Here is a 22,137-nt window from a genome sequence, read left to right as displayed (position 1 = left end):
TTGCCACCCTTCAATATAAATTGTAATAAATTTACCATCTGGTCAAGAAGAGAGTACTAATGTCTATGAGCACCATAGCAACACTATAGAGAGTATAATGTAGTCTGTATTCTGTAATATAAACTGTAATTATAATAAGAATAGAAAGGTACTAAAAGCTGGAGTTTTGGGAGATATTTTTCTGGGAAAGAGCAATCTTAGTAAGATCATTTAGATCAGCAGAAGTGGGGTAAAAGAGTTCCATAGAGAGAACAGCAACACTGAAAGGATATACTCAGGATGAATAGGGTTTATTTATGGGGGCCATGAGGCATCTATTCTAAATTTCTGCAGTAGAGGATTCTGTTAGAAATTTTTAAAACTATGCTGAGCTGGGAAAATGGAAGATTACAAAAGCCTTGAAAGGTAGACGGAGTACGCATTTGATATGTTTTAACAAGAGAGTAACAGAATAAAAGTAACATTTAAGGGCTTAGAGATATTTTATTAATTTTTAAAATTTTTTATTTAATAATAATTAATTTTATATCCTTTTTAAATGTATTTTTAAAGATTTTATGTATTTTCTTTTTCTTTTTTAAATTTTATTTTAAGTAAACTCCATGCCACACTTGGGGTTTGAATACACAACCAAGAGATCAAGAGTCATAAGCTCTACCAACTGAGCCAGCCAGGCACCCCTAAGTTTTTATTTAAATTCTAGTTAGTTAACATATAGTGTATTAGTTTCAGGTGTACAATATTGTGATTCAACACTTCCATACAATACCCGGTGCTCATCACAAGTGTACTCCTTAATCCTCATCACCTGTCTAACCCATCCCTCCCTCCCCGCACTGACCTCCTCTGTCTCTGGTAACCATCAGTTTGTTCAATATAGCTAAGAATCTGTTTCTTGGTTTGCCTCTCTTTTTTTTCCTTTGCTCATTTTTTTTTTGTTCTTAACTTCCACATATGAGTGAAATCATATGGTATTTGTCTTTCTCTGAGTGACTTATTTCCCATAGCGTAATACTCTGTAGCCATAGCATAATACTCTGTAGCTCCATCCATGTCGTTCCAAATGGCAAGATTTCAATCTTTTTTATGGCTGGGTAATATTCCATCATGTATCTATACCATGCATTTATCCATCCGTCGATGGACACTTGGGTTCTTTGTATAATCTGGCTCTTGTAGATAATGCTTCTATAGACTTTGGGGTGCATGTATCCGTTTGAATTGGTATTTTTGTATTCTTTGTATAAATAGTTACTAATGCAACAGCTGGAACTAGGGTAGTTCTATATTTAACTTTTTTTTTTTAATTTTTTTTTTTAACGTTTTTTATTTATTTTTGAGACAGAGAGAGACAGAGCATGAACAGGGGAGGGTCAGAGACAGGGAGAACAGAATCCGAAACAGGCTCCAGGCTCTGAGCTGTCAGCACAGAGCCCGACGCGGGGCTTGAACTCACGGACCGCGAGATCGTGACCTGAGCCGAAGTCGGCCGCTTAACCGACTGAGCCAGGCGCCCCTATATTTAACTTTTTGAGGAAACTCCATTCTGTTTTCTAGAGTGGCTACACCAGTTACATGCCCCCCAACAGTGCAAGAGCATTCCCCTTTCTCCACATCCTTGCCAACATCTGTTGTATCTTGTGTTGCTTATTTTAGCCACTCTGACAGGTGTGAGGTGACATGTCATTGTAGTTCTGTATTGTAGCTTTGATGTGTATTTCCTTGATGGTCAGTGATGTTAAGTATATTTTCATATGTCTGTTGGCCATCTGTGTGTCTTCTTTGGAAAAATATCTGTTCATGTCTTCTGCCCATTTCTAATTGGATTATTTGTTTTTTGAGTATTGAGTTTTAGAAGTTCTTTATATATTTTGGATACTACCCCTGTATCAGATGTCATTTGCAGACACTTCTTCCATTACATAGGTTGCCTTTTAGTTTTGTTGATTGTTTCTCTCACTGTGCAGAAGCTTTTTATTTTGATAAAGTCCCAATAATTTATTTTGCTTTTGTTTTCCTTGCCTCCAGAGGCATATCTAGAAAGAAGTTGCTATGGCCAGTGTCAAAGAGGTTACTGCCTATGTTCTCCTCTAGGATTTTTTTTTTTTAATTTTTTTTTCTTTTTTTTTCAACGTTTTTTTTAATTTATTTTTGGGACAGAGAGAGACAGAGCATGAACAGGGGAGGGGCAGAGAGAGAGGGAGACACAGAATCCGAAACAGGCTCCAGGCTCCGAGCCATCAGCCCAGAGCCTGACGCGGGGCTCGAACCCACGGACCGCGAGATCGTGACCTGGCTGAAGTCGGACGCTCAACCGACTGCGCCACCCAGGCGCCCCTCCTCTAGGATTTTTTTTTATCAGTTTCAGGTCTCACATTTGGATATTTAATAATCCACTTTGAATTTGTTTTTGTGTTTGGTGTAAGAGAGTGGACCAGTTTCATTCTTTTGCATGTTGCTGCCCAGTTTTCCCAACACCATTCGTTGAAGAGACTGTCTTTTCCCCATTGGACATTCTTTCCTGCTTTGTCAAAGATTAATTGACCATGTACTGTGGGTTCATTTCTGGGTTTTCTACTCTGCTCTATTGATCTATGTGTCTGTTTTTGTGCCAATGACATACTGTTTTGATGAGTACAGCTTTGTAATATAATTTGAAGTCCGAAATTGTGATGCCTCCAGCTTTGCTTTTCTTTTTCAAGGTTGCTTTGGCTATTTGGGGGCTTTTGTGGTTCCATACAAATTTTAGAATTGTCTGTTCCAGCTCTGTGAAAAATGCTGTTGGTATTTTAATACAGGTTGCATTAAATGTGTAGATTGCTTTGGGTACTATAGACATTTTAACAATATTTGTTCTTCCAATCCATGAGCATGGAATATCTTTTCATTTCTTTGTGTCCTCTTCAGTTTCTTTTACCAATGTTTTATAGTTTTCACAGTACAGGTCTTTCACCCCTTTGGTTAGGTTTATTCCTAGGTATCTTATTTCCTATTTTCCTTATTTATCCTATTTTTAATTTCTTTGATCTCTACTCTAATTTTTATTATATCTTCTTTGGATTGAATTTGCTCCCTCTTTTTTGAAAGTTTCCTAAGACAAAAGCTTAGATTACTGATTTGGAATCTTTCTTCTTTTCTAATGTTTTTCACTAGTTATGTTGCATCTCCCAAATCTTGATTAGTTGTATTTCCATTTTTATTTTGTTCAGAATATTTTAAAATTTTCCTCAGGACTTTGTCCTTGACCTGTATGTTATTTAGAAGTGTTGTTTAGGGGCGCCTGGGTGACTCAGTCGGTTAAGCATCCGACTTTGGCTCAGGTCATGATCTTGCGGTTTGTGAGTTCAAGCCCCACCTTGGGCTCTGTGCTGACAGCTCGGAGCCTGGAACCTGCTTCAGATTCTGTATCTCCCTCTCTCTCTCTCTGCCCCTCCCTCGTTCTAGCTCTCTCTCCCTCTCTCAAGAAATGAATAAACATTAAAAAAAATTAAGAAGAAGTGTTGTTTAATTACCAAGTATATTGGGAGTGTTCCAACTCTCTTTCTGTTATTGATTTCTAGTTTAATTCCATTGTCATCTGAGAACATACTTTTTATGGTTTCTATTCTTTTTAATTTGTTAAGGTGTGTTTTTACACCCAGGATGTGATTGGTATGTCTTGGTGAAATGTTCTGTTAGCTTGAGAAGAATGTGTATTCTGTTGTTGAATAAAGTGTTCTGTAAATGCCAAATTAGATCCGGTTGATTGATGGTGCTGTTCAGTTCAACTATATTCTTACTGATATTTTGCCAGTCTGCAAGATCTCTGGGTCTTGTCAGTTATTGACAGAGGGGTATTGAAATCTCCAGCTTAAATAGTGGATTCCTCTGTTTCTCTGTACAGTTCTATCAGTTTTTGTATCGTGTATTTTGATGCTCTATTGTTAGACACAAACACGTTGAGGATTATTATGTCTGCTGGGAGAATTGACCCCTTTATCACTGTGTGATGCTCCTTTTTATCCCTTACATTTTTATTTGGTATGAAGTCTGTTTTGTGTGAAATTAATGTAGCTACCCCAGCTTTCTTTTGATTTGTGTTAGCATGGTATATCTCTCTCTATCCATTTACCTTTAATCAATCTGTGTCTTTATATTTAAAGTCGACTTCTTATGGACAAAATATACTTGTGTCCTGTTTGTCACTCACTCTTACAGTCTCTGATTTTTATTGGTGTATTCAGACCATGGACATTTAAAGTTATTACTGATATAGTTGGATATCAATATAGTTGGATAATATCTACCATATTTGTTACTGTTTTCTACTCATGGCCCTTGTTTGTTTTCTTTCTTTCTTTCTTTCTTTCTTTCTTTCTTTCTTTCTTTCCTTCTTTCTTTCTTTCCTTCTACTCTTTTTTTTGCCTTCTCTGGTTTTAAGTGAGCATGTTATATGATTGCAGTTTTTCTCCTCTCTTAGCATACCAGGTGAACTATTTTTACTTTTTGTAAGTAGCTGCCCTTGAGTTTGCAGTCACACTGATCAATAATCAAAGGCTGTTGTCAAATAGCTCTATACCACTACGTGGGTAGGGCAAGGTCCTTGTAAGAGAGTGTTTCCAATCCCTCCCTCCTGTCCTCTACAACATTGCTGGCATTCATTTCAGTTATTCATACACTGTAATCACTATATATAGTGCTACTACTGTGATTTGAGCAAACTGTTATATGTTAGATCAGTTAATAGTAAGAAAAATAAAATATTTTATCACCATATAATCCTTTTTAAATGCTCTTTCTTTTTTTTTATGTAGACCTTAACTTATAAATTGTATCATTCTCCTCCTTTCTGCAGAAGTTCTTTTAACATTTCTTGCAAGGCAGGTCTACTGGAGACAAATTTCCCCAATTTTTATTTATCTGAGAAAGTTTTTATTTTCCCCCTCATCTTTGAAGGTTAATTTGCCTGAATATACAATTCTAGGTTGGTGGGTTTTTTTTCCTTTTAATACTTTAAATGTTTCATTCCATTGTCTTCTTGCTTACATGGTTTCTGAAGAGTAGTCCAATATAATTATCTTTTCTTCTCTATAAGTAAGGTTGCTTTTTTTTTTAAATTCTGATTTCCTTGAGGATTTTCTGTTTGTCTTTGATTTTTCTGCACTTTGAATGTGATATGCATAGGTGTAGATTTATTTGTTATTTTATCCTGCTTGATGTTCTCTGAGCTCCCCTATACCTTTCTCTATAGGTATAGACTTTCTGCACTTTGAATATAATATGCATAGGTATAGATTTTTTAAAATTCTTTTTTAACATTTATTTATTTTTGAGAGACAGAGAGAGACAAGAGCATGAGGGGAAGAGAGAGAGGGAGACACAGAATCCAAAGCAGGCTCCTGGCTCTGAGCACAGAGCCTGACGCAGGGCCTAAACTCGTGAACTACGAGATCATGACCTGAGCCGAAGTCAGACGCTTAACTGACTGAGCCACCCAGGCACCCCGATTTTTTTTTTGTTATTGTTTATTTTATCCTGCTTGATGTTCTCTGAGTTTCCTGGATCTGTGTTTGGTAACTATCATGTTGGAAAATTCTAGGTCATTATTCCTTCAAATATTTCCCCTTTTGTCACCTTTTATAATTGTCCTGCATTTCTTGGATCTTCTCTTCTGTCTTTTTCATTCTTTGTTCTCTTTGTATTTTCTTTTGGGAAGTTTCTATTGGCAGTTCTTTAAGCTCACTGATTCTTTTCTTGGTTGTGACCAGTCTATTATTAATGAGCCCATCAAAGGCATTTGTCATTTCCATTACAGTGTTTTTGATTTCCAGCACTTTTATTCTTTCTTAGGGTTTCCATGTCTGTTTATATTGCCCATCTGTTCCTGCATGTGGTCTACTTTTCCCATCAGACCCTTTAACACTTAACATATCAATCATAATTATTTTAAACTCCCAATCTCATAATTCCAAGATCACTGCCATATTCAAGTCTTGTTCTGAGCTTGCTTAGTCTCCTGAAACTGCGCTGTCTTTTCATGTGCTTTCTAATTTTTTGTTGAATACTGGACACGATATAGTAGAAGGAACTGAGGGAATAGTTTTTTAGTGTGAGATATTATGTTTTTCTTGGTAGGAGTTGGGCTGTGTTTACTGTTTTGTGTTATTACAGGTGTCAGAGGCTAAAATTTCCTCTAGTGTCCTGGTTTATGTCTCCCCTGTTATCTTTGGGCTTCCCTTGAGAATTCTTCTTAAATATAGTCTGAGATGTGTAATTTTACTGTATTCCTTTGTTATTTTACAGACCCCCTTTTGATGTGGTGGTTAGATGTGGGAGCAGGGGAGGCATTTTATAGTCGTATGGTTAGGTTTCCATCTTTTAATGAGTCTGTGCCCCTTAGCTTTGACCTTCACAAGTGCTTCTCAGTCATCCTCTCATCTTTTTTTTTTTTTTCAATTTATATATTTTGAGAGAGAGAGAGAGAGTATGCATGGGGGTAGGGGCAGAGAGAGAGAGGGAGAGAGAATCCCAAGCAGGCTCTGCACTGTCAGCATGGAGCCCGACGTGGGCCTTCAACTCACGAACTATGAGATCATGACATGAGCTGAAATCAAGAGTTACATGCTTAACCAACTGAGCCACCCACGTGGCCTCACCCTCTCATCTAACGTGCAGTGAGAAGGCTTGAGTGAGCTGGAGTTGGGTATTTCCCTTCCCTCAGGTCACGTAGGTTCTGAAAAGCCCTAGCTGTTTAGGTTCTGGTAGAATAGTTTCTCTCGAGGCAGGCCTTTCTAAGAATAGAATGCTTTGGGCATATTTCAAAATAGCTATTTTTCCTCTCCTACTAGAGAAGATTGAGGGGATTTGTCTCTAGTCTTTACTGTAAGAACCTGGTAGTGTCCTAAAGATAAAACTCACAAAACTGTGACTGTGTCCTTCTGGGTCCTTTAGACTGGGTCCTTCTGGCATTTTTAACTCTCAAACTTGTCCACCCTGAGCTTCTGGCATTTCACCAATCGCACTTGACCTTCCCTTTCCTGGTACTGGTTTCCCTGGAAGTTTCTGCTCAGGTAGGTTGTGATTCTCAGAGACTGGTCTGTCTCTCAAATTTCGTGGATGGAAGTTTTCCCTGTGACCTCAGTTCTCTGACGGATTTCAGAAGAGTGGTTGATTTCTTGGTTTGTTCAGCTTTTCGCTTGTTGTAAAGATGAAAATGATGTCTTCCAAGCTCATTATATGCCAGACCAAAAATTGCAAGTCTGCAATGTTTTTTTAATTATAGCTTTCGAGCTCAGATTTGGTTTTTGGGTTTTTTTCTGAATAAAATAATTGAAATAGAATTTGCATATATTGCTTAATATGTTTTTTTATTATACTGGTAATGAAGATTAAGGTAAATATTGTACCATCAGTGCATTGATTTTTTTTGTTACATTTTTTTCAGAGAGTGAGACGCCACTCAATAGGTATTCTAATTGTTATTTATCTGTAATCATTTGTATTATTCCTCACCAGGCTAAGGAAGCACTCTTAAAGAACTCTCTGCCAAACTATGTCACTCATAATTTCCCTCCATCTGGCTACCAATTCATGGATAACTATTCCAACTTTCCATGCCTTTCTGTCTCAGAGTCCTGTTATCTATTTAATCACTCTATCAGGTTCAACAAGTTATTAGCATTTGAGCATGAATAATAATATATCTTATTTTTCAGCAGTCTACCTTATTCTTAAAAGTCTTTTAGATAAGCCCTTTAATTAAAGCCTTTCTTAAGCCTACAAAAAAATTGTCAGAAATCACACATTTCTGTGATATGGCCATTAGCAGACCCTCTACTGTATTCCCTAGCCTCTTGTTTTGTTTGTTTGTTAGCTAATGTTTGAGTTGCTTTATTTCTCTAAATATAATAATTCAGAAAATGGATAGAGAGCATAAGTTTTCCATGCTTTATAGCATGTTGGATCATTTAGTAAACAGCAATTAACAGTGCTTAAAAATGCTTAATGCATTTGCTATTTGTTTCTGCTTTTTACAGGAGGAACTGTCTGGAATGAAAAACAGGGTACAAGTAGTTGTGCTTGAAAATGAAAGTCTCCAACAAGAGCTGAAATCTCAAAGACAAGAGGAAGCAATGAGGGAACAAACACTTCTGGATGCATCTGTGAGCATTGTTTTTAAACCATAAATTATATTTTAGTTTGAACGTTCCTTTCCTACCCTCCCCGACCAGCCTCTGAACTGCTGAAATCCTCCACTTGAAATTTGCCACATGTACTCTGCCGTTGCTCGCTTGGGCCTCAAAAATTAAGATTCGCCGTGGTGGGACGAATCCTCAAATGAAATGATGTAGCAATGCCTCATATCCACACTGGTTTCCTCCCTGAGCGCACCGTTGATGTTTCTTCCATATGGAAACAGCAGGGTAAAGCAGGAAGTGCATTACATAGGAGGGACTCTGTTAAATCCAGAAACTGTATAACTGGACCTTGGATTTCTGTTGTATTTCCCTAAGGGTTCCAATCGTGCTCTGAATTCTGATCTGTCTGATTGGCAGAATGGAGGAGCAGAAGGAACCCTGGCCCGAGGGTCCAGGGATCAGCATGTTAGTCTTCCCATTGTCCCTAACAAGCGGGTTAGCGAGTGATTTTACAGGGTTTTCCAACATGGCTTTAACCTCATGTTCCTCTGTCTATTGGCAAATGGAGAGGATTCAGCTATATTAGCAGTTCTTAATCTTTCACGTGAGTGACAATCACTTGAGATATTGTTGACCGTGCAGATTCCTGAGTGCCATCCCCTGAGAGTCTGATGCAGTCGGTCTGGGTTGAGACCTTGAGTCACAAATATGAATGTGCCATATTTTGCACAACAGTGGATTCGAGGATCTCTATAATTCTAGGACACAGAATTCTTGTGATGATACTTAAGTAGTGTTTAAACTCAATATCTCCTTATGACTTTTCAGAGGTACTGTCACCTTAAAATTTGTACTTACGCTTTTGCTGTAGGACACAGTTAATCACAGCTTGTTCTGCTTTTTTGAAACAAAGTCAGGGTTGCATGGGGAAGTTTTAATACTTGCCTGCTGCAGCTTTACTTTACAGTGGATTTTGGCTTAGTCATCATTAGCAAATCCGTCCTGTTAAGAAAAAAACATGCGTGTCTTAATGTTTTATCTAGGTGTCCTCTAATTTTTGGCTTTGAAGTTTTTTAAATTTTCCTGACCTGATGTTTCATTTGTAATCCTTGAGGTCTGTGTTAGGATTTACTGTTTAGAGACAGCTGATTGTGTTAAATCTGAATGACAAAGTGGGCTGATCAGTGTTTCAGGTTATTTTTCTGCAGTACATTTCAGTTTGCGGTCAGCTGTTTTCCCTTCCCTGGAAGACCTTTTCTTAATATTTATATTATTATGTTATATTATTTATTATCAATATTAGTAGTTAAAAGTTCCATCTTAATTGCTTATTCAATGTCAATTTAAGATGATATAGCCATATAAAAAGTGCTTAGAATTCACTCATTTTAAAAAATTAGTACATTCTTCTGGTTTTCTTCCCAATATGCAGTCACTTAGCAAACAGCTACTTGATTATTCATAGTCTTCAGTATTTATACAGTGGCAAGGAAGTGGAAGAAGGGGGAAGTGAAGTGAGAAAGGAAATCAGGCAGACAAGTGAACCAGAGGGCAGAGAAGTGAGTAACACCAAAGGGGAAGGAGACAATGGTAAAAGTGCAACATGCTTTGCTACATGAACAAAGGAAACTAGCTGAAGTTAATTGCAGCCTTAATTATAGAAAAAACACAGCTGTTGAGAGTTATGTTTTAACATTCACATGAACTAAAATATAATGCAGACAATCAAAATTATTGTTGCAGATATGTCAGGAGACCTTGATGTCTGTTTTAACTTTGGTCGTCTGTTACTTTGTAGATATAGAATTACTACCCGTACTGCTTTTTTTTTTTTTTTTTTTTTTTTTTTTTTTTTTTTTTAAGAGATAGAGGGCTCAGGCTGGGGAGAGGGGCAAAGGGAGGAGGGGGAGAGAGAGAAAGAGACGGAGAGAGTCCTAAGTAGGCTCCACACTCAGTGCAGACTTCACGTAGGGCTCGATCCCACAACCCTAGGATCAGGATCTGAGCCGAAATCAGGAGTCAGATTTTCAACCAACTGAACCAACCAGGCACCCCTACCCCCACTGCTTACTGCTTTTTGCTTGCGTAGGTGAAATGAGGCATTTCAGCAACATAAGCATGGTGCTATAATTCAGAGGGGTTTTTAAATTTAAATTCAAGTTAGTTAACATGTAGCGTAGCATTGGTTTCAGGAGTAGAATTTAGTGATTGATCATTTACATGTAACACCCAGTCCTCATCCCAGCAAGTGACCTCGTTAATGCCCGTCACCCATTTGTTCCATCCTGCTACCTACCTCCCCTCCAGCAACCCTCAGTTTGTTCTCTGTATTTAACAGTTTCTTATGGTTGGGAGCCTGGGTGACTCAGTCAGTTAAGTGTCCGACTCTTGGTTTCAGCTCAGGTCATGAACTCGTGGTTTGTTCCGGGATCGAGTCCCATGTCAGGCCCATGCTGACAGCACAGAGCCTGCTTGGGATTCTCTCTCTCCCTCTCTCTCTGCCCCTCCCCAACTCATGCTCGCTCTCTCTCTCTCTCTCTCTCTCTCAAAATAAATAAACTTAAAAAAAAAAGATCTTATGGTTTGCCTCCCTCTCTGGTTTTATCTTATTTTACCTTCCCTTCCTTATGTTCATCTGTTGTGTTTCCTAAATCCACTGATGAGTGAAATCATGTGATATTTGTCTTAGTCTGACTTATCTCTCTTAGCATAATACACTCTAGATCCATCCACATTGTTGCAAATAGCAAGATTTCATTCTTTTTGATTGTAGAGTAATATTCCATTGTATATATATACCATATCTTCTTTATCCATTCATGAGTCAATGGGCTTTTGGACTCTCAATAATTTGGCTGTTGTTGTAGTGCTGCTATAAACTTTGGGTTGCATGTGCCCCTTCAAATCAGCATTTTTGTATTCATTGGATAGATATGTAGTAGTGTAATTGCTGGGTCGTAGGATAGTTCTAGTTTTAATTTTTTGAGGCAACTCTGCACTGTTTTCCAGAGTGGCCGCACCAGTTTGCATTCCCACCAGCAGTGCAAAAGAGATTCTCTTTCTCCGCATCCTTGCCAACATCTGTTGTTGCCTGAGTTGTTAATGTTAGCCATTCTGACAGGTGTCAGGTGGTAGCTCATTGTGGTTTTGATCTGTATTTCCCTGATGATGAATGATGTTGAGCATCTTTTCATGTGTCTGTTAGCCATCTAGATGTCTTCTTTGGAGAGGTATCTATTCATGTCTTTGCCCATTTCTTCACTGGATTATTATTAATTTTTTTTTTGGGTGTTGAGTTTGATAAGTTCTTTATAGATTTTGGATACCAACCCTTTATATGATATGTCATTTGCAAATATATTGTCCCATTTCACAGGCTGCCTTTTAGTTTTGTTGATTGTTTCCTTTGCTGTATAGAACCTTTCTGTCTTGATGAGGTCCTAATAGTTCATTTTTGTTTTTGTTTCCCTTGCCTCTGGAGATGTGTCTAGTAAGAAGTTGCTGCAGCTGAGGTCAGAGAAGTAGCTGCCTGTTTTCTCCTCTAGGACTTCGATGGCTTCCTGTCTTACATTTAGGTCTTTCATCCATTTTGAATTTATTTTTGCATATCGTATAAGAAAGTGGTCTAGGTTTCATCTGCATGTAACTGTCCAGTTTTCCCATTTGCTGATGAAACTGTCTTTTTTCCATTGGATACTCTTTCCTGCTTTGCCAAAGATTAGGTGGCCATACATCTGTGGGCCCATTTCCGGGTTCTCTATTCTGTTCCATTGACCTAAGTGTCTGTTTTTGTGCCAGTACCATACTTTCTTGATGATTACAGCTTTGTAGTACATCTTGAAGTCTGGAATTAGTTTTCATTTTCAGGATTGCTTTGGCTATTTGGGGTCTTTTCTGGTTCCATACAAATTTTAGAATTGTGTTCTAGCTCTGTGAAGAATGCTGGTGTTATTTTGATATGGATTGCATTGAATGTGTAGAATGCTTTGGGTAATACAGACATTTTTGTTCTCCTAATCCATAAGCATGGAATGTTTTTCCATTTCTTTGTGTCTTCTTCAATTTCTTTAAGAAACGTTCCATAGTTTTCAGCATTCAGATATTCACTTCTTTGGTTAGGTTTATTCCTAAGTATCTAATAGGTTTTGGTGCAATTGTAAATGAGATCAATTCCTTGATTTCTCTTTCTGCTGCTTCATTATTGGTATATAGAAATGCAACAGATTTCTCTAAGTTGATTTTATATCCTGAGACTTTGCTGAATTCATATATCAGTTCTAGTAGATTTTTGGTGGAGTTTTCCAGGTTTTCCATGTAGATTATCATCTGTAAAGTGAAAGTTTGATTACTTCCTTGCCAGTCTGTATGCCTTTTATTTTTTGTTGTTGTTACCTGATTGCTGAGGCTAGGGCTTCCAGTATTATGTTGAAAAACAGTGGTGAGAGTGGACATCCCTGTCTTATTCCTGACCTTAGGGGGAAAGCTCTCAGTTTTTCCCCATTGAAGATGATATTAGCTATAGGTATTTTGTATATGCACTTTATGATATTGAGGTATGCTCCTTCTCTCCCTACTTTCTTGAGGGTTTTTATCAAGAAAGGATGCTGTATTTTGTCAAATGCTTTTTCTGCATGTATTGAGAGGATCATGTGGTTCTTATCCTTTCTTTTATTATTTATTTTTTAAAATGTTTGTTTATATATTTTTGAAAGAGAGAGAGTGAGCAAGTGCATATACAAGGGAGAGGCAGAGAGAGAGAGGCAGACACAGAATCTGTAGCAGGCTCAAGTCTCTAAGCTGTCAGCACAGAGCCCAACACGAGGCTTGAACCCACAAACTGTGAGATCATGACCTTAGCCTAAGTCAGACGCTTAACAGACTGAGCCATCCTGGTGCCCCTTTATCCTTTCTTTTATTAATGTGGTATATCACATTGATTGATTTGTGGGTATTGAACCAGTCCTGCAGTCCAGGAATAAATCCCACTTGATCATGGCGAATAATTCTTTTAATGTATTGTTGGATTCAATTTGCTTGTATCTGGTTGAGAATTTTTCATCCATGTTCATCAGGGAAATTGGTCTGTCATTCTCCTTTTTAGTGGGGTTGTCTTTTTTGGAATCAAGGTAATGCTGGCCTCATAGAGTGAATTTCGTTCTTTCCATTTCTGTTTTTTGGAACAGTTTCAAAAGAATAGGTATTAATTCTTCCTTAAATGTTTGGTAGAATTCCCCTGGGAGGTCATCAGGCCCTGGATTCTTGTTTGTTGGGAGGTTTTGATTACTGATTAAGTTTCTTTACTGGTTATGTGTCTGTTCAAATTTTCTATTTCTTCCTTGTTTCAATTTTGGTAGTTTATATATTTCTGGGAATTTTTCTATGTCTTCTAGATTGCCAATTTGTTGGTATATAATTGCTCATAATATTCTCTTATGACTGTTTGTATTTCTGCAGTGTTGGTTGTGATCTCTCTCATTTGTGATTTTATTTATTTCAGTCTTTTCCTTTTTCTTTTTGATAAGTCTGGCTAGGGGGTATTTAATTTTGTTAATTCTTTCAAAGAACCAACTCCTAGTTTCGTTGATCTGTCCTATGGTTTTTTTGATTTCGATATCATTGATTTCTTTTCTAATCTTTATTATTTCCCTTCTTCTGCTGTTTTTGGGTTTATTTGCTGTTTTTTTTTTTTTTCCCCAGCTCCTTTAGGTATAAGGTTAGGTTCTGTATTTGAGACATTTCTTCCTTCTTTAGGTAGTCCTGGATTACTATATACTTTCCTCTTATGACTGCCTTTGCTGCATCCCAAAAGGTTTGAACTGTAGTGTTTTCATTTTCATTGGCTTCCATGTACTTTTTAATTTTCTCTTTAATTTCTTGGTTAACCCATTCATTCTTTAGTAGGATGTTCTTTAATCTCCAAGTGTTCGTGGTCTCTCCACATTTTTTCTTGTGGTTGACTTAAAATTTCATAGCGTTGTGGTCTGAAAATATGCTTGGTATGATCTCGATCTTTTTGTACTTGCTGAGGCCTGATTTGTGTCCCAGTATGTGATCTATTCTGGAGAATGTTCCATGTGCACTTGAGAAGAATATGAGTTCTGCTTTAGGATGTTCCGAATATTTCTGTTAAGTACATCTGGTCCAGTGTGTCATTCAATGCCATTGTTTCCTTGTTGATTTTTTGCTTAGATGATTTGTCCATTGTTGTAAGTGGGGTGTTAAAAGGCCCTAGTATCATTGTATTATTATCAATGAGTTTCTTTATGTTTGTGAGGAATTGATTTATATATTTGGGTCCTCTCAAGTTGGGGGCATACATATTTACAATTATTAGATCTTCTTGGTAGAGAGACCCCTTAATTATTATTATATAATACCCTTCTTCATCTTTTGTTACAGTCTTTGTTTTAAAATTTAGTTTGTCTGATAATAAGTATGGCTACTCTGGCTTTCTTTTTTAACAAATTATATATTTATTTTTTATTTATTTATTTATTTATTTATTTTTTTTTTTTTTTTTCAATATATGAAGTTTATTGTCAAATTGGTTTCCATACAACACCCAGTGCTCATCCCAAAAGGTGCCCTCCTCAATACCCATCACCCACCCTCCCCTCCCTCCCACCCCCCATCAACCCTCAGTTTGTTCTCAGTTTTTAACAGTCTCTTATACTTTGGCTCTCTCCCACTCTAACCTCTTTTTTTTTTTTTTTCCCTTCCCCTCCCCTATGGGTTTCTGTTAAGTTTCTCAGGATCCACATAAGAGTGAAACCATATGGTATTTGTCTTTCTCTTTATGGCTTATTTCACTTAGCATCACACTCTCCAGTTCCATCCACGTTGCTACAAAAGGCCATATTTCATTCTTTCTCATTGCCACGTAGTATTCCATTGTGTATATAAACCACAATTTCTTTATCCATTCATCAGTTGATGGACATTTAGGCTCTTTCCATAATTTGGCTATTGTTGAGAGTGCTGCTATAAACATTGGGGTACAAGTGCCCCTATGCATCAGTACTCCTGTATCCCTTGGGTAAATTCCTAGCAGTGCTATTGCTGGGTCATAGGGTAGGTCTATTTTTAATTTTCTGAGGAACCTCCACACTGCTTTCCAGAGCGGCTGCACCAATTTGCATTCCCACCAACAGTGCAAGAGGGTTCCCGTTTCTCCACATCCTCTCCAGCATCTATAGTCTCCTGATTTGTTCATTTTGGCCACTCTGACTGGCGTGAGGTGATATCTGAGTGTGGTTTTGATTTGTATTTCCCTGATAAGGAGCGACGTTGAACATCTTTTCATGTGCCTGTTGGCATCCGGATGTTTTCTTTAGAGAAGTGTCTATTCGTGTTTTCTGCCCATTTCTTCACTGGGTTATTTGTTTTTCGGGTGTGGAGTTTGGTGAGCTCTTTATAGATTTTGGATACTAGCCCTTTGTCCGATATGTCATTTGCAAATATCTTTTCCCATTCCGTTGGTTGCCTTTTAGTTTTGTTGGTTGTTTCCTTTGCTGTGCAGAAGCTTTTTATCTTCATAAGGTCCCAGTAATTCATTTTTGCTTTTAATTCCCTTGCCTTTGGGGATGTGTCGAGTAAGAGATTGCTACGGCTGAGGTCAGAGAGGTCTTTTCCTGCTTTCTCCTCTAGGGTTTGGATGGTTTCCTGTCTCACATTCAGGTCCTTTATCCATTTTGAATTTATTTTTGTGAATGGTGTGAGAAAGTGGTCTAGTTTCAACCTTCTGCATGTTGCTGTCCAGTTCTCCCAGCACCATTTGTTAAAGAGACTGTCTTTTTTCCATCGGATGTTCTTTCCTGCTTTGTCAAAGATTAGTTGGCCATACATTTGTGGGTCTAGTTCTGGGGTTTCTATTCTATTACATTGGTCTATGTGTCTGTTTTTGTGCCAATACCATGCTGTCTTGATGATTACAGCTTTGTAGTAGAGGCTAAAGTCTGGGATTGTGATGCCTCCCGCTTTGGTCTTCTTCTTCAAAATTACTTTGGCTATTCGGGGCCTTTTGTGGTTCCATATGAATTTTAGGATTGCTTGTTCTAGTTTCAAGAAGAATGCTGGTGCAATTTTGATTGGGATTGCATTGAATGTGTAGATAGCTTTGGGTAGTATTGACATTTTGACAATATTTATTCTTCCAATCCATGAGCAGGGAATGTCTTTCCATTTCTTTATATCTTCTTCAATTACCTTCATAAGCTTTCTATAGTTTTCAGCATACAGATCTTTTACATCTTTGGTTAGATTTATTCCTAGGTATTTTATGCTTCTTGGTGCAATTGTGAATGGGATCAGTTTCTTTATTTGTCTTTCTGTTGCTTCATTGTTAGTGTATAAGAATGCAACTGATTTCTGTACATTGATTTTGTATCCTGCAACTTTGCTGAATTCATGTATCAGTTCTAGCAGACTTTTGGTGGAGTCTATCGGATTTTCCATGTATAATATCATGTCATCTGCAAAAAGCGAAAGCTTGACTTCATCTTTGCCAATTTTGATGCCTTTGATTTCCTTTTGTTGTCTGATTGCTGATGCTAGCACTTCCAACACTATGTTAAACAACAGCGGTGAGAGTGGGCATCCCTGTCGTGTTCCTGATCTCAGGGAAAAAGCTCTCAGTTTTTCCCCGTTGAGGATGATGTTAGCTGTGGGCTTTTCATAAATGGCTTTTATGATGTGTAAGTATGTTCCTTCTATCCCGACTTTCTCAAGGGTTTTTATTAAGAAAGGGTGCTGGATTTTGTCAAAGGTACTCTGGCTTTCTTTTGATGTCCATTAGCATGAGATGGTTCTCACTCCCCTCAATTTCAATCTGCAGTTGTTTTTAGGTCTAAAATGAGTCTTTTGTGGGGATCATGTAGATGGGTCTTGTTTTTTATTTTTAATCCATTTTGATACACTGTGTCTTTTAATTGGAACATTTAGTCTATTTATACTCAGAGTGATTTTTGAAAGATATGAATTCAGCGCCATCATGTTACCTGTAGAGTTGGTGTTTCTAGTGATGTTTTCTGATCCTTTGTAGTCTTTGTGGATTTGGTCTTCTTTTTTTTTTCTTCTCCACTCAAAGAGTTCCCCTTAAAGTTTCTTGCAGGGCTGGTTTAGTGGTCATGAACTCCTTTAGTTTTTGTCTGGGAAACTCTTTATCTCTCCTTCCATTCTGAATGACATCCTTGTTGGATAAAGAATTCTTGGCTGCATATTTTTCCCATTCAGCTTGATGAATATATCCTGCCACTCCTTTCTGGCCTGCCAAGTTTCTGTGGACAAATCTTCTGTAAACCTGATCTGTCTTCCCTTGAAGGTTAAGGACTTATTTTTCCCTTGCTGCTTTCATGATTCTTTCTTGACAGTGTATTTTGTGAGTTTTACTATGATATGTTGGTTGGCTTTTATTAAATTTCATGGGAGTTCTTTGTGCTTCCTGGATTTTGGTGTCTTTATCCTTCCCAGATAGCAAAGTTTTCAGCTATAATTTGTTCATATAAGCCTTCTTTCCCTTCTTCTCTCTTTTCATCTTCTGGGACTCCTATGATACAAATGTAATTCCTCTTTAATAAGTAGCTGAGTTTCTAAGTCTTGTATTGTGATCTTTTGTCTTTGTTTCCCTCTTTTTTTCAGCTTCGTTATTTTCCATAATTATCTTCTATATCATTGATTCACTGCTCTGCTTCATCCATCCTCACCATCATGGCATCATTCAAAATTCCATCTGAGTATAGCATTTTTGATCTTGGCCTGACTAGGTTTTAGATCTTTTATTCCTACAAAAAGGGATTTTCTGGTGTGCTCTATGCTTTTTTCAACCCCAGCTAGCATTCTTATAATTGTGGTTTTAAATTCTAGTTCAGACATATTACTTATATGTGTGTTGATTAAATCCCTAGCCATCATTTAACCTGTTCCTTCTTTTGGGGTGAATTCCTCCATCTTGTCATTTTGGAGGAAGAGAAAAAAAAATTTTAATTAAACAATTAAAACAAAACAAAAAAAATCAAATAAAGGAAGCTATAATCTAGGTGTGTTTCGTGTGCTTCCTGAGAAAAGTTTGATAGAAAAGAGAAAAAGAAAAGAAAAAAAGTAAAAGAAAAAGAAATTAAAAATAAAAAATTAAATAATAAAATAGAATAGAATAAAATAAAATAAAAAATAAAATAGAATACAAATTTTGCTCTTGAGGTGCCTGGGTAGCTCAGTCATTTAAGCATCCGACTTTGGCTCAGGTCATGATTTCACCATTTGTGAGTTCAAGCCCTGTGTTGGGCTCTGTGCTGACAGCTCAGAGCCTGGATCCTGCTTCAGATTTTGTGTCTCCATCTCTCTCTGCCCTTCCCCTGTTCGTGCTCTGTCTTTCTCTCTCTCAAAAATAAACATTAAAAATTTTTTTTAAATGGTTCTTTCTGTATCTAAGAAAGAAAAAAAACCCCAAACTCCACAACATAATCAAAAACATAAGCAAAGAAAATGAACAAGCAAATAAGAAACAACCCAAATAGAGGTAGATCCAGTTTCCCCTAGAACTGAAACTTTGCAGTACACTGTGATCTTTAAACTAAGTGGATGGAAAGGGTTTTTGCTGGTCTTCTGGGGGAGGGGCCTACTGCTGTTTCTCAGGCCAACTTGCCCTAGTGGAGATGTGCCTGGAGAGTGCAGGTGGGTAGGGATTGTAACAGCTCCATTCTCCATTTTATGGTACTGCTTAGCTCACTGGGGTTGATCACTGCAGTTCAGCTGGTGGTGAAAATGGCTTCACCCCACTGTCTAGTCTCTATAGTGAGAATTTTGCACCTTCACAGATGTGTGATCAATCACTCCTCTTTCGTCTCAGGCTTCCATCCTCTCCCCACCTTTACTCTCCTATCCAAGCTGCTCTCTTGCCAGGTGGCACCTCCCTCCAGAGTTTTATCTCAGATGGGGCTGCGTTTCAAAACCCTACACTTCAGAGACCCACGTGGCTCAGACCCATGCTGATCCTCTGGGGGAGGGTCTTGCTGAACAATTGCCAGGTATTGATTGTCCCAAAAAAACATTCACAGGAGACCACACAGCAGCAGAGGCTCAAAGTTTATGGTAAATCCCAACACATAGCTATCGCCAGGGTTTGTTGCCCTTAGCTAGTGTCTTTGTTCTGATATCAGTAAACATGGCAGCTCTCTGGGGCCTGCTGAGACTTTTGCCTATGGAGAGGCCATATTGCCTCTACCAAATACACTCCAAGCAGTGGAACCCTCTCTTCCCTGTGTGGCACATGGACCCCTTAGACCACACTACCTGCTCCTGGGGGATTCACCCTGCTTCCTCACCAGAGCACTACTAGGCACTGAGCTCTGAAACTTCAGATTCTGCACTCTGCTGTGTGTGTGTGGGTTTTTTTTTTTTATGTTTATTTATTTTTGAGATATAGTGTGAGCAGAGGAAAGGCAGAGAGAGAGAGACAGAGAGAGAGAGACAGAATCCAAAGCAGGCTCCAGGCTCTGAGCTGTCAGCACAGAGTCCATCACGGGGTTCAAACCCTCAGATTGTGAGATCCTGATCTGAGCTGAAGTCGGATGCTTAACCGACTGAGCCACCCAGGCACCTCTGTACTCCACTATTTATAGACAACTGTTGGTGTTGAAACCCTCTCCTTTTTCCCTGTCAGTGGTTTTGGGAAACAAATTTCTTCTTGTCCAGTTCCCTGTGAGTGTTTTCACTCTCTCTCTCTCTCTCTCTCTGTCTGTCTCTCCCTTTAGCTTTCAGGGGAAATGCTTTTCTTGCATGATTCCAACACACTGCACTGTCTCCCCCTTCTCTCTCTGTCCTCTATCTGTGAAAATGGCTCCCTAATCTCTGTGGCGCCACAGCTTTTCTCTCTCCCAATTCACCTCTCCCCACCATATACCTGCCTAGATCTCTCGCTCAAATTATGCGGATTGTCATGTTCATCCTCAATTTAATTTCCTAGGTGTCCAAAATGGTTTGGTGTTCATTTAGCAGTTTTTCTGGGATGAGACAAGCTCAAGATCCCCATACTATGCTGCCATCTTAACTCTTTATATTCAGAATTTTAACGTAAAATGAAACTTTTTAGAATATCTTAAATATAAACACACCGAGAGAGATTATCTTTTTTTTCTGAATGCTTTTTACTGAATCTATTACCATATTGATAGTAGATCTTGCCAAAGCTATTGGAAGATTTGAGTATAGACTTTCAGTATTCTTAATACTTTCTTTTGAAAAATAATTAAAATAGATAGTAATGATTGACATTTATTGATCACTACATGGTTATGATGTAGCAGGCACTATATCAAGCACTTTGTTTACATTAAATTATTTCAGGCTTGTAGTAGGCAAAGAAGGCAGGTGTTATATCTATTTTCAGATGAGTAAATTAAGGTATATAGCAGTTAAGTAAATAAAGCAACTCTATCAATGTCACACACACACACAGCTAGAAAATGGCAAAGTGAGGACTCAAATATCAGACTGTCTGACTCCCTAGATCCATCTACCTAGTCTAGTGTTATACTGTAGAACTTCCTGCATAGGTTAAGAATAGCTTGTCAATATTGAACCAAACCATCTTTGTTTGCCATTGCATAGAAGATTCTCCCCAGAAGAGAAGAACGTCCTCTCTATTGTTCCTTAATTTTAGCCTTGGACTTGGATGGTAGCCTACATGACTTTTAGCTTTTAGTCTATTTTATGACCTAGTAGTTGAAGGAACAAACAGTTTATTTTTTAAAAACTAAAACTGTTCAAGGGATATTTCATTTCTATCTTTATTTTTCATCGTTTTTTTCCTATGAAATTTCTTTTCATGGAGAGCTTTTCTCAAGAGTTCCAAAAATTATAATAATATTAAAATATGCTATTTATTAGAAATTTTGGCATGTATACTCATTCAAAGATCTAGGAGATTTGTTTTTAAAGCAGAACATTTCTGAGCCATTTCTTTTTCTGTCTATTTCATTCTCCCCACTACCACCCCTCCCCTCAATTAAGGAATCAAAGGTTTTCAGTGATCTTCAGGGATGTAAATGCTAACTAAATTTTTAAAACTTTAGTCAAATGCCATTCAGGTTTTTAAATGTTATCTGTGAAAGGACAAAGTGTCAATTAAACTAGCACTGCTTTCCAAAGAATGACAGTATTTTATACCATAAGCCAGCAATCTGTGGTCTATGTGCTTTCTCCAATTTCTCCACAGGAAATTAGATAGTTCTCTAATGCAGCTTTGAACACACTCAGTCAAATATTGAAAGATTTGTCCTTACCTACCAAATCAAATTCAAACTTGTTATACCATACTTCCCAGACCCTTATTTGCCTCTGAGGCTTGACATTTTGAACATCCATTGTTTTGGATTGCTTCAATCTCTAGTCATTTCAGATAGCCTGAATCTCTTGGAGGCACCATACTTATTCACACTTCTGTGATTTTCCCCATGATGTTTTCTTCCTGGCATGCTCTTCCTATCTAGCTCTCTCTTTCTCACCCAAGATATCATGCCAGTGTCAACACCTCCAGAAAACCTTCCTTGAATCTCTGGTTGTTCTTAGTGTCCCTCGTCTGTTTTGGCATAGTCCCCCATGCACACCTCTGGCTTAGCACATACCATATTAAACTGAAATTATCTGCTTAGGGTTTTTGCCTTGAGGATAAGATTGGTCTGGCTCATTTTTACCCTCCAAGCTCCTTAGCACACTGCCTGAACATAGGAGGTATCATACACAGGCGTTTGCATTAAACTGAACCTCCAGAAGAATGTGGAGGAGACTCTCGGAATACTATCTCTTTCTAGCATGATACGACACCGCAGTATATTTCTGGGTTTCGGACCTGTCCTCTTTGTGAGTGCTTCTTTGGCCCTTAGCAAGAGTTCCGTAATTATTCGTTGATTTACATTTGTATTTCCGTCCTTGTGGTACATATAAATTACCCAGATCTTTGGGCTGCATATTTCGTTGAATGTTGAGAGGGTAACAGAGGTGGCATACACAGTGGCAGCAACAAATT

At 38.0% G+C, this 22,137-nt stretch overlaps 1 protein-coding gene across 11 annotated transcripts in view; it reads left to right on the top strand.

Annotated features, from left to right (window-relative positions):
- Window positions 1-22,137, top strand: part of SDCCAG8 (SHH signaling and ciliogenesis regulator SDCCAG8) — a 251,378-nt gene that overhangs the window by 20,643 nt on the left and 208,598 nt on the right. For all 11 annotated transcript variants that reach the window (XM_042976936.1, XM_042976940.1, XM_042976937.1 and 8 more), the window contains one exon: window positions 8,016-8,141. In XM_042976936.1, coding sequence (XP_042832870.1) covers window positions 8,016-8,141 — 126 coding nt within the window. The remainder of the gene's footprint in view (window positions 1-8,015; window positions 8,142-22,137) is intronic.

The sequence above is a fragment of the Panthera tigris genome, chromosome F3, assembly GCF_018350195.1.
Source record: "Panthera tigris isolate Pti1 chromosome F3, P.tigris_Pti1_mat1.1, whole genome shotgun sequence".
NCBI classification, from domain to species: Eukaryota; Metazoa; Chordata; class Mammalia; order Carnivora; family Felidae; genus Panthera; species Panthera tigris.
The sequence above is the reverse complement of the archived record's forward strand: the minus strand, read 5'-3'. Positions and strand labels throughout refer to the sequence as shown.